The sequence below is a fragment of the Ursus maritimus genome, unplaced genomic scaffold, assembly GCF_017311325.1.
Source record: "Ursus maritimus isolate PB19 unplaced genomic scaffold, ASM1731132v1 scaffold_19, whole genome shotgun sequence".
NCBI classification, from domain to species: Eukaryota; Metazoa; Chordata; class Mammalia; order Carnivora; family Ursidae; genus Ursus; species Ursus maritimus.
In genome coordinates, this window is record NW_024424341.1 from 6,159,761 (window position 1) to 6,176,722 (window position 16,962).

Genomic DNA, 16,962 nt, shown 5'->3' on the forward strand with positions numbered 1-16,962 from the left:
TATGTTTAATGAGGCTTTTTATCCTTCATATGAGTAGAGATTAATCAAAGTGACTGATTTTCTCATTTCTAATACCTCAAGATTCACTTTAGGTATTGTTTCCAAGGCCACCTAAAGACCTAAATTTACAGTAATTATTAAGTATATAACAATCGTATTTCTATCATCAGTAAAACAAATATAATTACATTTTTTAAAAAGTAGAGTAAACAAAAATAAATCTTTCTGGTTTCGTTGTCTTTCTCCCTTTCCCACGTAAAAAAAAAAAGGGTAAAATTGCTTACTGTAGAAGTCGCATTTAGAAGCCCCAATCTTGTCTACACATAGCTTTTCCACTCATCTGAGTTTTCTTCTATGAAAAAATTTGAGTCATGAGCAACATCATTGACTATGCTTTAGAGACGGCTGATAATGAATTTTCTTTCACAAACTGTGATCTGCTAATATTTCATCTGTATTTTAATAAAAACCTATAAGATGTTATCAGTTCAATTTGGATTGAATAAAATATAACTATTAGTTATTAGATGGGAAATCAAGAGATCTAAAATTAAAATTTGTAAAGTGTCTACTGTATGCCTCGCACTTTACACACATTATTTCATTTAATTTTCACAAACATTAAATGAAGCATCTTATTCCTGTTTCGCATATGAGGAAAGTGAGGTTTAAAACTTGACCATTACTTGAGGGATGTCAATCAGTTGGCCAATTTGGCCTATCCTCAAATCCTGTCCTCTACTTTGTAGTCTGAAATTCAACTTTAAGATTTGGAGTGTTCTATTCTTCATTAATTAGTATTTCATATAATCTACATCAAGCTACAAGTAAAATAAAATAAAATCATGACATCAGTTTGGGAATCTTCAACTTGCAATTAGAAAATACATACATTGGGAAAGACTCCTTAATCCTGGTCAAGTTGGCTGTAAGTTTAGTGTATGTTGTTCTTATTTTTTTATATAAGCCTGAAGGCAAGGAGGAAAAATTAGTCTTTTAAAAACGGTTTTCTTCAATAAACCATCATGCTGACAAATTAAATGACAGTAACCTCTCTCAACAGCTGACAGCCTAGCAGGGGCCCTGTTAACATTCGCATTAGGGCAGACTGATTGGTTTAATTGGCAGTCATGCCTAAAAACCTGCAGAGGAATTGATGCTGAATGAATCATTTCCTTTAGCAATATTCAGCAGTTTGAATGCAGCAATGCAACCAAAGGCTCTTAAAGTTGTTCTATTTATTGTTGAAACCAACCGACCAAGTGATTACTTTCATTTTATTTTCTAAAATTGTGTGCTTTTACTGAAAGCCATCATTTAAAAATGCTTCAAAGAAAAGATTTCTTACCACATTTTCCCATATCTCAAACTGGAAGTTACTAGAGGCAGACAATGTCGTGAGGAATAAATCTAGAAGGAAAATAATAGAATTGTAAGTTTTGTTACTGATGTATACATTTAAAACAGGAAGAAATGCAATATGTCAAAATAGTTATTAATAGAGTTGTACTTAAACATATTTTAAATTATATTTTAAGGAGCTTGATCCTGTCAAAGAAAAGAAAGCAGATGATCCTGTAGTAGTACGACTAAGGAAAATGTGTTTAAAGGGAGCATTTGGTATTACTCCTTCAAAAGCATTCTTTATGTTTAAGAACACTTATGCGTACTAACCTTTTTTATCTTACACATTTTTATTTTAAGGCGGACTATATTTTAAACAAAATATTCAAATCAGAATCACATTGTGCTTTCTCACCTAAAAGCTATGCTTCCCTATATATCATAGTTGGGCTCAAGCATTATTTTAAATCACAGTATCATAGCATCCAAAATCTTTAGGACTCATGTTAAACAAACAATAAATTGCATTTCAAATTTTGGATAGAAGAATTGTCTTCATATAGTCCAACTAAACAAAATTTGTTTTACTGGAAAGCGCAAGATTTTTAATAAAATTTGTTGAAAAATAATAAGTTGACAGTCAAATTTAACATCCCATTAATGCAAAGGCCAGGTGAACCGCAAATCTATTCTAGTAGCAGTATTTATTATGTTTGCATAATGGCAATTTTACTTAGCAAATACATAAAGTTTCAAAATGATGAGTTGACTCATAAGAAAATTAAAATAACATTATTCTGTCGTGCTTTAAAAAATGGGAATTATTCAGTGATATGCAGACCATGACTATTTTAAAGAAAAGGGTTTTTTTTTGCCCCATTAAATATGTTTAAGAAAACTATCCTTCACATTTTAATGTGTTTTCTATAGAGCTTTCATATGAGTTTAATGAAGCTAACTTATGTAATAATTATAATAATTTTCATAGAATCCCCAGAAAGCTAAGTAATTTCTTCACTGTTATAATAGTAAACTCCTGATCCCAAGTAAGTAGAACTATTATTTCTGTCAATATATCAAATACCTCTGCATTTATTTTCACCACACTAAGGATGCTTTGCCTTTTTTGAAGTCTTTTACGAAGGTAATTTCTTTACTCTGTCAAACATACACTCCCAATGAAATGTCTACTTCCATACTCATCTAGGAAAACCCCCAAACAGTACCTGAGCTTTGTGAGATGGTGTACCTATGGCCAACATCCTCTCCTCCTCCCATGTACCCTCCACATTGCCATCAGCATGATGAAAAAATGAAAATGCAAATTTGATCTCATTCCTTCTCTTCCAGGATCTCTTCTCCCCATGTGAAGAAGCCTACTTACCTAAATTTCCATGCTTATTTCCTGCTACTCTCTCACAAGAAACTGAGTCTGCGTAGTACCCTTTATGTCACAGCCATCTGATGTCCCCACGGTTCCTGAGGCCCTTCCTCTCCCTAAGGCATAGCTTTCCCTCCATTGTTATTCCACTATTATATCTCAATTGACATGGTTATTACAAGATCCTATGATATTTCAGTTTCAAATCTGTCTTTCCCGAGCTTCCTGAGGGGAGGAGTCATGCCTAATTGGTTTTTGTATCTCTGTGGTTTCTATGCATTTGGAAATAACATGTGTTCGAATGACTGTTTTACAACTAAATGATACTATATATATATATATATATATATATATACCTATCTACATACACACCACACATATACACACTTATACATGTCTATAGACATGCATATTTATATATGTCTATATAAATACCATATATATAACAGTTCTTGCAAATTTGCTTGGACTGTCTACAAATAGTTACTCTACTATATCCTTAAAAAGTGTCTTGGGAAAAGAAGGGTTTTATACTACAGCATTGCACTAAAAGTAAGTATGACTGATTATAGTGACTCCTGTTTTAGGAATGTTTAAAAACTGTTAATTTTTATCTGAAAATGTGGGTAATAAGCATAAGAAAGTGATTAGGGATTAACAGCCATGGAGATTTCTAAGGATCACTTAGAGCCATGTCAGTGCAAGCTCTGAGCTATTTGAAAGAAGTGAAGAGAGACAATTACACTATTATTACGTAACACAGGTGAATTTGTTCAAACTGAAAACATTACAGTGCTGAAAATCTGAACGCATTTGAGAATAAATGAGGAGGCATCTTTCCGACAAGGGATCACAGGCTCAGTGCCCTGATAAGCCAGTTAGCTTTGTAGGATTGGAAGAGCTATTTTGTTACCACGAATGACCAAGCAGGGATAGTTACAAGGGAGGGGTGGGTGGTTACCAGCAATCTATCACAATTCCCGGAAAAACAACATAATTTTTTTTTTTTTTGGCATTGCTCTAGTCTCAATACATTTGCATAAAAGGTGACAAATTATGAGCTTTCTGCTCTTCCATTCAAAGTGAGAAAATTTAACAACCATAACTACAATGTTTGCTGATTCTATTTTCATAGCTTCATGAGCTATTTATTAAGATTTTGAAATACAGTAAAGTGAGTTGAGGGATTGGAAGTACCTTGTAAAACATTAAAAAAGTTCCTTTCACTATTCAATTATGTAAAAAGGTTATAGAAAAAATAAATGATTCATTATGTGGCGACATAGAGATAATTATTAATTATCTCGATAATTCTCTATTATCTCTAAAATATTATCTCTAAAATATTATCTCTATAAGATGAAATCATGCTGCTTTGAATGAAATAAGAATGAAATAACAGCTAGAAAAAAATTTAGTCAATAAAGCAACCAAGTTCTCACCCTCCTACATGGGTAAGAGTAATTCACACAATATAATGAAAGAAAATGTACCCAATGAAACTGTAACAGATGCTGTGACATGCTACCCAGATCCCCTCTGCATGAAAGACTTACTCCTTTAGCTTGCTAGAAATGCTGCTGGCAGACAGCCCCACACAGTTGCCCTTTCTGGAACAGCTTTGGGTGAAAAGAGCTGCCCTACCAAAAGTTGCATCCCTGTCTGCTCTAGTCTGTATTCAATAACTGGTCAGTTCAGAGAAATCACTCAGGACTAATCTGCAGGGCCAGAGCACATTCAGAAGCCCAAGGTCTGGTGAGGCTTTTATTTGACACTAAATCATAGCCCAACTCTGCTTTCTTACCATTTCCTCCAGCAGTACTGACTACAAAACACTCCCTAAAATTAAACTTCTTGCACAGTAGTTTCCATTTCAGAGTTCATTTCCCAGGAAATGCCATCTACAACCAATGATACCAAAAGTGATCTGAGAAAGCAAATACTAAGACAAAAGCGGCTGCTAATAAGGATTATTTCACTGGGGTTAAGCAGTGCACAGATGGCCATACTATCTTTTACTGGTATTATTGGGATGGTATTTTGGTGGAAGGGAATGTACTAGTGGGTGTGGTATTTGAGGTTTTTTTGAGAAATATGAGATAAACACTAACTATAAGGACAGTGGAATTAGATGGCTATGGCAATGCTTACCTGAAGAAACAGAAGAGAGACACAAATGCTAAGCATGACTGATGAGAAAGTACAAGCCATGTGTGAAAGCCAGAGGGCCTCTTGGGTGTCATCTAAAGAGGTTCTCATCTCCTGCAGTAGGAGGGCAAAAATGAGCTGAAGACTAAGACCAGGATTTAATGGTAAAAATAGAAGATCTCTCAAGAAGGTTAAATTCTCAACCTAAGCCAGTCTGCTATGCTAAGGTTAGGGCCCTAGCTGGGAAAGAATAATACTTGACTCATGAATCAGGAACATCTGGGTGATGAACCTGAAAGTCTTTAACCCTCAGATTCACTTGAGCCCTCAAAGCTTGCATAAGTGGCCCACTCTTCACTGTTAAAGGCTGGTATTCACTCCTGTTTGAAAATGATGTTTTCCCTAAAGGCTAGTGTTCTCCCTTGTTTAAAGATGATGAAGATTCTGCTACCATTGGGCAACATGATCCCGACTTCCTACAGTTTGTCTCATCTTCTCTCCTGGCCACTAGGCCACAAAGTGGGGTTAAGTACAAAATAACCTGGCCAGGAATGGGATGTACACATAAGGGAAAAATGAACCATAGCCTGATTTAAGTCCAGGACCTAGCTAACATGTAGTGGCAGGAGCCAGGACAGTATGCATGAGGCTATATTCTGAGAGTGACTGAACAAGATAGGGGTAAGGGGTTGGACAGGCAGAATGAGGTGTGGGGTGGGGTAGAATAAAGAGCTGGGGTTGGGGGCAAGGTAATTACATTGGATCCCTTCCATCCTAGAAGAGGCTGCACTTCGCTTTACAGGAGTAGACCATATTCTGGATATGGGTTTATTCTTCCTGTCTCAAAAAACTAATTTTTAAAATGTTAATAGAAACAGTATGATGATAGCTGAGATCACTGGTATTCACTTGAAGAAACAATCCTTAACAAAAGATCATATCATGAGTTAGTGAAAAATTCAGGATATAAACCCCAAACTCAAATCCTTTTTCATTAGTCTTGTAACAAGTAAAATAGTGAAACTATCCAATGCACATGCACTTTCTTCCCCAGAAAATACAGACACATATTTCAGTAAGTGTATACAAAAACAGTAAATGGTATTGCTTCAATTATCTCCATTCATAAGCTTGAAAGGATTAAGCTACTGAATTTTTAAATGCTGCCAAGTGCTGCACAGTCTTCCCTTCAAATGAAAAGCCTTCTGGTTAAAGTTGGCATCAAAAGGAAGCCCACTTAGGAGTCTTAAAAATTAAAATTGGAAGTTTGACTATGCGAATGAAACCATGTTTTAGGAAAAATCCAAACAAAGCTTTATGATTGTGATCAAAGTTTAAAGTTAGATGGTAATGGGCACCTAACACCTTTTTGATATACTATGTAGGAAGGAAAAGTTTGAAAACTGTAATTTCCGGCACTGTATCCTTTCAGTGTGAAGTCTTGATGTTTGAAAAAAATATTTTGATGGAAATTTTTAAAAAGTATTCATAATGTCATTTAGAGTTCCTGCATGAAGAAATTCTCCTTGAATGATGAAAGTCACTATATTTCCAAGGGAGTAAATATTATGGTTCATTTGGAAAAAATACAGTTTATAAGACATTTTTAGTATTTTCTGGAAGCTTTAGTATTTCCCCAAAGAGTGGTTCAAAGCAGTGTCATAGTTTGTGCTGTTTTAATCTGGGCCTGGGGGATATGCCAAGCTCATGTTTACATCTGTTCTATAGTACTGTCCAGTCTTTCTTAGATCTGGTTATATGAGGGAAGATGAGCATAAGTGTGCAGAATAAAAATATCTTTCCCTTGCTTCCACTTGTTCATAGAAAAGCACATTGAAGTCCACATGACAGCTGAAATTGTGAAGACAAATGAGCTCTTCCCCTTCCCAGCAGCAGTGTAACTGCACTCTGTGGTTCAGAGGTCATCAGTTTACACGCTGTAAGGCATGAGGCCCCAACTTAAATAAATTAATGGGTCCTGGTACAGTCAAGATGATCAAACAATAAAAAGTCACAGAGCACAAAAACTGACCCTGGATCTCAGGAAGGAGGAGATGGTGGGAAGTAGTAGACCTAGATGAAGCAATAAGAACCGATCATTGACTAAAGAAAACATCAACTAATTAGTTCCAGGCAATTACTGTTATGGAAATATGGTTTTTAAATATGAAAAACTGTATTTTAAAAATATTGAAATCTAATTCAAAATATGTTAAGCAGTAAGGGCAAAAAAACCAAAAACATTTCTGCAGGGTCCAGTTTTAGCCATAGGTACTAGATTGAAACCTCTGAGACTACTGCTTTGCTTACATATCTGTGGGCAGAGAACCAATCCTACATCCTATATTCCTATGTCAAATAATACTCCCAAATCATATTCTGTACTAAATTTAATAAGATATGAGGAACCTGTTTAAATGGGTCTCCATTCACAAGACAATGTTTAAGGAAGAAACATAAATTTCTAGTAATCATTTTTCAATTCATTGTTTTAAGATTTTTATTTACTTATTTGAGAGACAGAGAGAGTGAGAACATGAGCAGGGGGAGGAGCAGAGGGAGAGGGAGAAGCAGACTCTGCGCTGAGTGTGGAGCCCAATGCAAGGCTCGATCCCAGGACCCTGAGACCATGACCTGAACTGAAATCAAGTTGGACGCTCAACGGACTGAGCCACTCAGGTGCCCCTCAATTTCAATTTTTTTTAAAAAGATTTTATTTATTTATTTGACACACAGAGAGAGACAGAGAAAGGGAACACAAGCAGGGGGAGTGGAAGAGGGAGAAGCAGGCTTCCTGTTGAGCAGGGAGCCCAACATGGGGCTTGATCCCAGAACTCTGGGATCATGACCAGGGCTGAAGGCAGATGCTCAATGACTGAGCCACCCAAGCACCCCTCAACTTCATTTTCATACCCTTCTATCTAGACTTCCCTTCTCTTCCTTTTTCCTATCTTGAAGCATTCGGCCCCAAATGAAGATGCACCATACTTAGCACAGAGCTCGGACTACCTCAAACTTAAGAGAGTGTACACAAGATACAAAGACACTTAAGACACCATACTCTGAAACACAGGCACACATTATAAGACTGAAAGTCCTCAATCCTGGCTAAACAAGAAACAACTCCCACTCCTGCCTTCCCTCATCAGTCAAATCATTATCAAGTTCTTTTGTTGTAAGAAAAAAAAAAGATTGGATTTATTTATTTGTGTAGGAACAGGAGAATCTCAGGTGAAAACAATAAACTCTGAGTAACAGGCTGCTGGCAGCAGATGATGAGGGGTGCCTAGTAAGACCCTAAAACTGAATGTTTAAGGGGATTATAATTTCCATTTGATGAGGATTATTAAATGAAGAATGGATGTATTTTACTTACATTTTTACCATAGGAAATTTATTTTTCAGAACTTCTATGTTGAATTTTTAAGAGAAATGTAATCAAGGTAATTATAAGTTACTGATCTTCAAAGTCTCAGCAACATTTTGAATTCTAGTGTTTTATATGTATCTTTCAATGGAAGTCACATATTTCCTCTACTCCTAAGAGGTCCGAGTCTTAAGGATCGTGGTGGAATTTGCAGTTTTAATGTTTTTAATCTTGTAATGTTTCGATGGGTGAACAGACATTATGATACAAAATTCCAATATGAGAAGACACTTCATCTTCTAGAAGAGTCCTCTATGTTCCAGAAGGTAAAGAATTCATTAGAGATGATAACACTCAACGATGGAAGGAACTGGAGAACAGGAACTTGGCATTAATCACCACTAAGATTTTCATATTTTCCATCAGCTCTCGTAAAGTAAATTTACTCGAATGAAGGTTTTATAGCACAAATTTTAGAACTGCATTTGCCCTGATGTTTTTTCTCAGGGCAGTCAAGTCAGTCTGCATCCATTTGGTTTATACAATAAGGCTACCTACTTCCATTAGTCCCTTTCAGTCCAAATTCTGATCCTTTATTACCATGTCCACTTATGTCTTATTTACAAATTTATAAAGATGTCATATTTGCCAACTGTTCAACAGCTGCCTACACAGCACTAACTTGGCATGTTAGATTTCTGAGTACTTATTTCCTCTGGATAAAAAGATTGTGTGTTCAGGAAACAACAGATGTTGGTGAGGATGCGGAGAAAGGGTAACCCTCTTAACACTGTTAGTGGGAATGCAAACGGGTGTAGCCTCTCTGGAGAACAGTATAGAGGTTCCACAAAGAGTTAAAAATAGAACTCCCCTACAATCCAGCAACTGCAGTCCTAGGTATTTACTCAAAGGACACATACTGATTTGAAGGGGCACATGCACCCTGATGTTTACAGTAGCATGATCAACAATAGCCAAACTATGGAGAGAGCCTAGATGTCTGTTGACTGATGAACGGATAATGAAGTTGTGGTATGTGTGTGTGTGTGTGTGTGTGTGTATGTGTGTATATATACGCAACAGAATATTACTCAGCCGTAAAAAAGAATGAAATCTTGCCATTTGCAATGATGTGGATGGAGCTACAGTGTATCATGCTAAGCAAAATAAGTCAGTCAGAAAAATACCATTATGATTTCACTCATATACGGAATTTATGAAACAAAACAGATGAACGACGGGGGAAAACAGAGGCAAACCAAGAAACAGATTCTTAACTAAAGAGAACTGAGGGTTACTGGAGGGAAGTGCGTGGGGTTTGGGTTAAATGGGTGATGGGTATTAAGGAGGGCATTTGTTGAGATGAGCACTGGGTGTTGTATGTAAGTGATGAATCACTAAATTCTGCTCTTGAAACCAATATTATACTATGTTAACTGAGTGGAATTTATATTTATTTATTTATTTTAAAGATTTTATTTATTTATTTGTCAGAGAGACAGAGAGAGAACAAGCAGGGGGAGCGGCAGGCAGAGCCAGAGGCAGAAGCAGGCTCCCCACTGAGAAAGGAGCCTGATGCGGGACTGGATCCCAGGACCCTGTGATCGTGACCTGAGCCAAAGGCAGACACTTAACCAACTGAGCCACCTAGACATCCCATTAAGTGGAATTTAAATAAAAACTTTAAAAAAAAAAGCAATCTCATGTGTAGACTTATGTGTAGAAGCAGAAATAAAAAAAGATTGTGTGTCACTCTCTTCTGATGTTAAAGGACTGTTAAGGGACCTTAATTGTATCTTTTATGCATTTCTGTCTCCTGAGTTGTTTCATTTTTAACAGAATTCTTAATTTTCACTACATGATGGGCTCCTACTCAGGGGGTTTGGGTTAGAGAAGAAACCTCAATTTTGCTCACAAAAGTAGTGGCTAGGCATTTAAAATCAAATTCAACCTGAAAGTAATTTATTTCTCAAGTGGCAAGATTCAATCAAGGTGATGAATGTTCTAAAATTTATGAGTAGCAGCTGTTGGTCTCTCTGACAATGGCTATGTCAGGCTGAACTGCAAATGCAATACATACGGTCAGAAAAGTTTAGCAGATTATTCCTCCTGTAAATCCACGGGCAGGATGGTCTAGCACACAAAATGAGTTATTTAAAATGATTTAAACTCATAGTCACTCAAAAGCAAACTTCTAACAGTAGGCAGTCATGCCCCATCCAGTTCTGGAACTGTTGATTTGCGTGCTGCTTTTCTTCTTACCTGGTGTCAGTCCCCTTCTAGGAATCGGAGAGGAACTTTCTACACACTAGGATAACAGGGGCCTTAATGAGAGAATCCGTCTATATGGTTTCTATGCCTCACATTTCTGGAACACCCTGGAAGGGAATATTTTTGCTAAATCTAGAGCAATGTAGTGATAAAATGCTTCAAGTGTAATAAATTCCAATAGTTGAAAAAAGTAAAGCGAAACATTAATCTCTCTGGGCTTCATTTCCTTGCCTATAAAATGATGTGGTTAAACTACATGATCTTTAGGATTTCTTTCATATCATATCCACCCACTGGTTCAACATCTTTTGAGCACCTCCTATGTGCTTGGCACTCAATTAGGTATTAGATGAACACAGATGAAGCGTGCTCCTTTCCTTTGAGGAACTCTGTGAGGGAGACAGATGTGGAAATGGACAAACACCACGTGGCAACGGTTCTGTTAGAATTAGGACTGTGTGTGGTGGGAACTGAGCTGACAGAGATGCTCACTGCTTAGATGGATTTGAGGAGGGCTTCACAAGAAGGTGATGTTTGTGTGGTCAGAAACTTAACAGGTAATTGCTTTTAGAAGTTATAATACTCTTGTCAGTGACTTGCTAATACTATCGACACATGATATTTTATAGCATATAAAACTTCACATACACAGAATAAGTTAAAACCAAACAATCAAATCATTAAGAAACTTCAGTTTAAAGCAACTGATTAAAATAATGATTAATATACCCTCGTTGCCTCTCCTCATTGAGAAACAAGTATTAGGTAAAGTTTATCTTACTGGTGTGATGTACACACCAAGTCCACTTGACAATTATAAAAACTGCTCATATACCCATTCCAGCTATATACAATCTGAAGTTAATGATAATTCTGTAGAAGGAAATAATTTCCTCAAGAATAAGGAATTGATTAAAGTAGTCCCCAAACCTCACATGTGACATTATAAATGTATTTCTCATGAAGCAGAAACAAGTACAGTATGATTAAGCATAAAAATTAAATGTACATTAAATGCATTAAAGCTTCCTTTCAAATAGCTACATGAAATAATTTTAAAAACTTAATGTTAATTCCAAAAGTACATATTTAATGATATGGAAAGTGGACAGTTGTAATGCAAATAGTAAACCTTACAGTGTCTATTAAACCTCTAATTAACCTTCTTTTAAATCTGTCTTCTCTGCCTGTTATAATAGCAGAATGTTATTTATAGGTCCTGTTAAGAGTGCTGACATCAATAAGAAGAGATTTAACCTTTCTTTTTTAATGTCAAAGGGCCTTACACGAGAATCAGAACTCCATCATTTAAAACTGTAAACCTAATTAAAACACTGTGCCAAAGGTAAGAAAAGGAAGGGCTTGTTAAGCCCGATAGGGAAGTTCTAATGATGCTTTGTAAATCTGTCACATTTACTTACAGAACAATCTCTAACACGCCAGAATAATCCCATATAGCATCCATTATAAAACATCCTGAAAAAGCCCCACCAGAAAAAGTGAACAACTAAATTCAAACCCACAGGTTTAAACAAAAATCACAATTTGGCATTAGGCTGGACTCCTTTTAGGTTGGCAAATGCCTACTAAATGTGAACGTTTCATCTCTGGATGGCAGCATGAGGAGCTAATGCTGTAGACCTGCGCCCCAGAAAAACAAGTATAACTGGGAAAATCATCTTAAAAAACCCATTTTAAGTCTCTGGACATTGCTGTAAAAGCCTATAGCAGATGGAGAAACATCTCTTCAAACAACAACAACAACAACAACAACAACAACAACAACAACAACAACACACCTAGTAAGAATAGTGAGAATCTGTGGCATAGGAACCACAACCAGCTCTCTCCCTTTCCCTCCTAGCTCAGTGGGATCGAAACTCTTCTTTAGGCAGGTACAGCCAAAACAGAGGATTCCTTTCTCCCTAGCTACCATATCAAACTATTCCTCTATACCAATCATTTCTTCTAGAGTAACTAAGGGTTATGGCATCTTCTTGGAAGAGGCAGGTGCCAGCATTTTTCATCCCCCCCAGCAATGTGTTGCAGAGGCTAAATTTCAACCGAGTGTAGCTGAGATATCAGGAACTCTCTTCTTCAACTCAGCCCCCACGCATAGGAGAGAGGACCTTCCTTAGGCACAGCACATTTAAAATACTGGTGTTCTGATCATCAGTATCCTAACTCATTTGTAGGCTGCTGGTTCTATACTAGAGAGGTAAGCCAAGAAGATCAGAAGTTACCACCCTCAACCTGTGCTCCCCTAAAACAGGTGTATGTCACTCAAAGAAGTACCTCACTGTCCTGGCTCCCAGGTTTGGAGCCATGGATCAAGGATTTTACCCAGGAGAAGAGGTAGGCTGTACACAGAGAGCTCCCCAGCTCTTGTCAAAGGAACTGACTCCATTTGAAACAGAAAGTGGGGAAGTTCAAGCCTAAGGGCAAACTCAAAACCAACGAAAGAAAAGCAATTAGAGGAGACTGTCAGCTTCATGAAAGAAACATCCTAAACCACAGACTGGATAGCTTAGCAGAGAGAACTAAGGAAAGAAGAAATAAGAACCTGCCTGGGGTCTAAATAACCTAAAACACTGACCTAAAAAACTAATCTGCAAAGGAGTCCATACTTAATTATATCAGACTATGGAGCAATTTATGCCCAAGGTATCATTGAAAATAACAGAGTGATCAACCGGTAGTTAGCCTAACAGTTGACTGTGATCAGGGAAAGAGACAAAAAGAGCCCTACTAAAACTACTATCATTCAGGGTGACTCTGCACACATCCAAAGCTGTAGCCTCGGAGGAACAACATCAGCCCACCAGTAGAGGGAAAAGAAACAAAACAATACATAGAGAAAAGCAGAGCTATAAAAGTAGTGGCACTGTCATTTTGGGACAACTGGAGCCTAGATGCTCAGGAAGTAATGTGGAAGGTCACCTTGTCCCAGAGTTTCCCGGATCTCCAACAACAGCCACGGACATATCCACCTAATGTATCTGCTCCTTTTCTGACTACCTCATACTTCAGGTTGCCTGAGCCTTTATTCCTCTAGCATAAGTAGATAATCAGTAGTGCATAATATGTAGCACACACAATACACTATCCAAAGGACTGTGCTGGTGTCGAAATGTTCTGAGAATTCAAGGGAAGGTCCTTGATAGACTGGAGAGATCGTGCAAGAATGAGAGGCAAAGAGGAAACAGGCAAGTTTCATTTATTACAGTGCTTACAGGATTGATCTTTTCAAGTTTATCCACAGTTAAGAGTGACTATAGATGAGAGGATTCCAGGAAGATGGTGGAGTAGGAAGCACCAAGAATCTGTCTCCTCACAAAGACAACAACTGCATTGGCAGAATCTGCCTCATGTAATTATTTTGGAATTCTGCAGCTTATCAAAGGCCTTGCAATTTCCAGAGGAAGGCATGGACAGTAAACTACAGTTAATTTTGGTGTATTTCAGCTCCTAGTTCCTAGTATCAGCCATTCACCCCTCATCCCCAGTTCCATGGAAGGCAGTGTGCACCTGTTCCTGAAACAATATCAGCACAGTGTGCAGAAGCTGGGGTGGACAGAGAGGACTTTGCTCTCCAGATACTGAGGATCTATCCTCTGATCACTGACTGCTGCTTCTGAGGTACAGGCAAACAGGACGGCAGCCATTGTTGTTGTACCACTCTCATTGCACCCTGCCCCCCCATTTCCAGCTGAAATATAACTTCCAAGAGATTTAAAGGGCTGGTCCCCCAACCCCCATTTTTCTCTTTTTCCCAATTTAGGAACTAGACATTACAGACTAGGACATTAAAAGCAACTGAATATATAGGAAAAATTAGAAAGTGACCACACATGCTCAGGAAAAGGCACAGGCCCAGAAAAGACCTGAGAAGACCTTAAGTTTCCACCTCAGGTTGACTGTTGGCACTGAGAGAGCCTACAACAATCAAAAACAATAAACAATAACAACAACCAGTAAGCTCTGGGGAAGGGAGAGAATCTAATTTCAAGATTTAATATATCATTAGGTCCAAATGTTCAATGTTCAATAAGAAATCACAATGCATACAAAGAAAAAGTAAAATACAGCCCATTCAGAGGAAAAGAAAATCAACAGAAACTGTCCCTGAAAAAGACCTGGTGGTAGCTCTAGTAGACGAAAACTTTAAAACAATCATCTTGCAGATGATCAAAGAACTATAGGAAGATGTGCAGAAAGTCAATAAAACAATGTTTGAACAACATGGAAGTATCAATAAAAAGACAGAAAACCTAACAAGAAACCACAATAAAATTTTAGAGTGAAAAAGTATAGTACAAGATTGAAACATCTACCAGAGGAAATTAAAGGCACACTTTAGCAGACAGAGGAAAAAATAAAGCAGTGAACCTGAAAGGACACTGGAAATTATTATTATTATTTTTTAAAGATTTAATTTATTTATTCGACAGAGATAGAGACAGCCAGCTAGAGAGGGAACACAAGCAGGGGGAGTGGGAGAGGAAGAAGCAGGCTCACAGCGGAAGAGCCTGATGTGGGGCTCGATCCCATAACGCCAGGATCACGCCCTGAGCCGAAGGCAGACGCTTAACCGTTGTGCCACCCAGGCGCCCCAGGACACTGGAAATTATTGAGTCTGGAACAGAGAGATAAAAGACTGAAGAAAAGGGCACAGTTCCTAAGGGGCCTGTGGGACACTGTGGGAGTCTCACAAGGAGAAGGAAGAGAGGGGCAGAGAGAAAATTTGAAGAACTAATGGCTGAAAACTTCCTTAATTTGATGAAATACATGAATATAAATATCCAAGTTCAATGAACTCCCAAAAAGATGAATTAAAAAAGACACTGTAAGACACCAAGACACTGTAATCAAAACTTTTAAGATGAAGTTAAAGAGAGAATCTCGACAGCAATTAATCACATACCGAGGATCCTTAATTAGATTAAAATATTTTAATCAGAAACACAGGAGGCCAAAAGGGCAGCACACCAATAAATTCAAAATGCTAGAAGAAAAAAACCTGTCAACCAAGAATCCTATATCCAGCAAAACTGTCCAACAGTGAGGGAGGAACTAACACATGCAGATAAATCAAAGCTAAGGAAGCTCATGACCATTAGACCTACTCTGAAAACTCTGCTCCAGGGAGTCTTTCAGGTGGAATGAAAGGACACTAGACAGTGACCTGAAGACATATACTGAAATAAAGATATTAGAAAAAATAATACAGAAGCAATTATATACAAGCTAGTGTTTAATTTTTTAACATTTTAAAATTATTTTTTGTAAGCTAGTGTTTTAGACAATGGTTTGTAACTCCGCTTTTTTGTTTTCTACATGATATAAAAGAATACTACATTGTTAAAAAATCATCTTTCTAAGAGCTAGTATCATCATAATTTTGGTTTACAACAACATATTTTGTTTTCTATATAATTTAAGAGACTAATGCATTTACAAGAATTATTCATTTATATTTCTGGTCACATAATAAATAAAGATGCAATTTTGTGAGATCAACAATCTAAAGGGGTAAGAAAAGAGCAGTAAAGGAACAGAGTTTTCCTATGTTTTTTAAGTTAAACTGATATAAATTCAAATTAGAGGATTACAACTTTAGGATGATAAATGTAATCACCATGGTAACCACAACAAAACAGACACATAGCGTATACAAAAAAAAAAAAAATTATAAATATTCCACAAGAGAATATCAACTGAACACAAAAGAAGAGAGTAATTTGGGAAATGAGAGGCAAAAAAAGCTATACCTCATAAAGAAAACAAATAGTAAAATGGTGGAACTAAGTCCCTTTTTATCAGTAAATACTTTAAATGTCAATAGACTAACTTTCCAATCAAAAGGCAGAGATTCATAGGATGCATAAAAACATAATACAATGGTATGTTGTACAAGAGACTCATGTTAAATCCAAAGTAACAAAAGAACTGAAAGTAAAAAGATGGAAAAACATATTCAATACAAATAATAACCAAAACTGAGCAGGAGTAGTTATACTAATATTAGACAAAATAGACTTTACACCAAAAAAGGTTTCAGGAGATAAACATGGACATTATCTATTCTTAAAATGTGCAATACAGCAAGAAGATAAAACAGTACATTTACACACCTCATAAAGGACGAGCAAAATGTGAAAGAAAATATGAAGTACTTCATATTTCAAAATAAGAAGTAAAACCTGACAGAACTGAAGGGAGAAACAGCCAGTTCTACTACGATAGTTGAAGACTTCAATGTCTCATTTTCCATAATGGACAGGACAACCAGACAGAAGATAAGATGGTAAATTTTATGTTATATGTATAAGTAAAATACAAATATTTAAAAATTCTTGTAAAAGAAGGTGACTTCATGTCACAATAAATATAAAGTCAGTTATTAAATACAAAATCACAGAATTATAACAAACTTCAAACACTTGGCTCT

General features: G+C 36.8%; 1 protein-coding gene across 1 annotated transcript in view; it reads right to left on the minus strand.

The window, feature by feature from the left end:
• Positions 1-16,962, minus strand: part of ITFG1 (integrin alpha FG-GAP repeat containing 1) — a 271,075-nt gene that overhangs the window by 189,927 nt on the left and 64,186 nt on the right. The window contains exon 7 of the mRNA XM_040633257.1: positions 1,349-1,410. Within this exon, the coding sequence (XP_040489191.1) occupies positions 1,349-1,410 (62 nt within the window). The remainder of the gene's footprint in view (positions 1-1,348; positions 1,411-16,962) is intronic.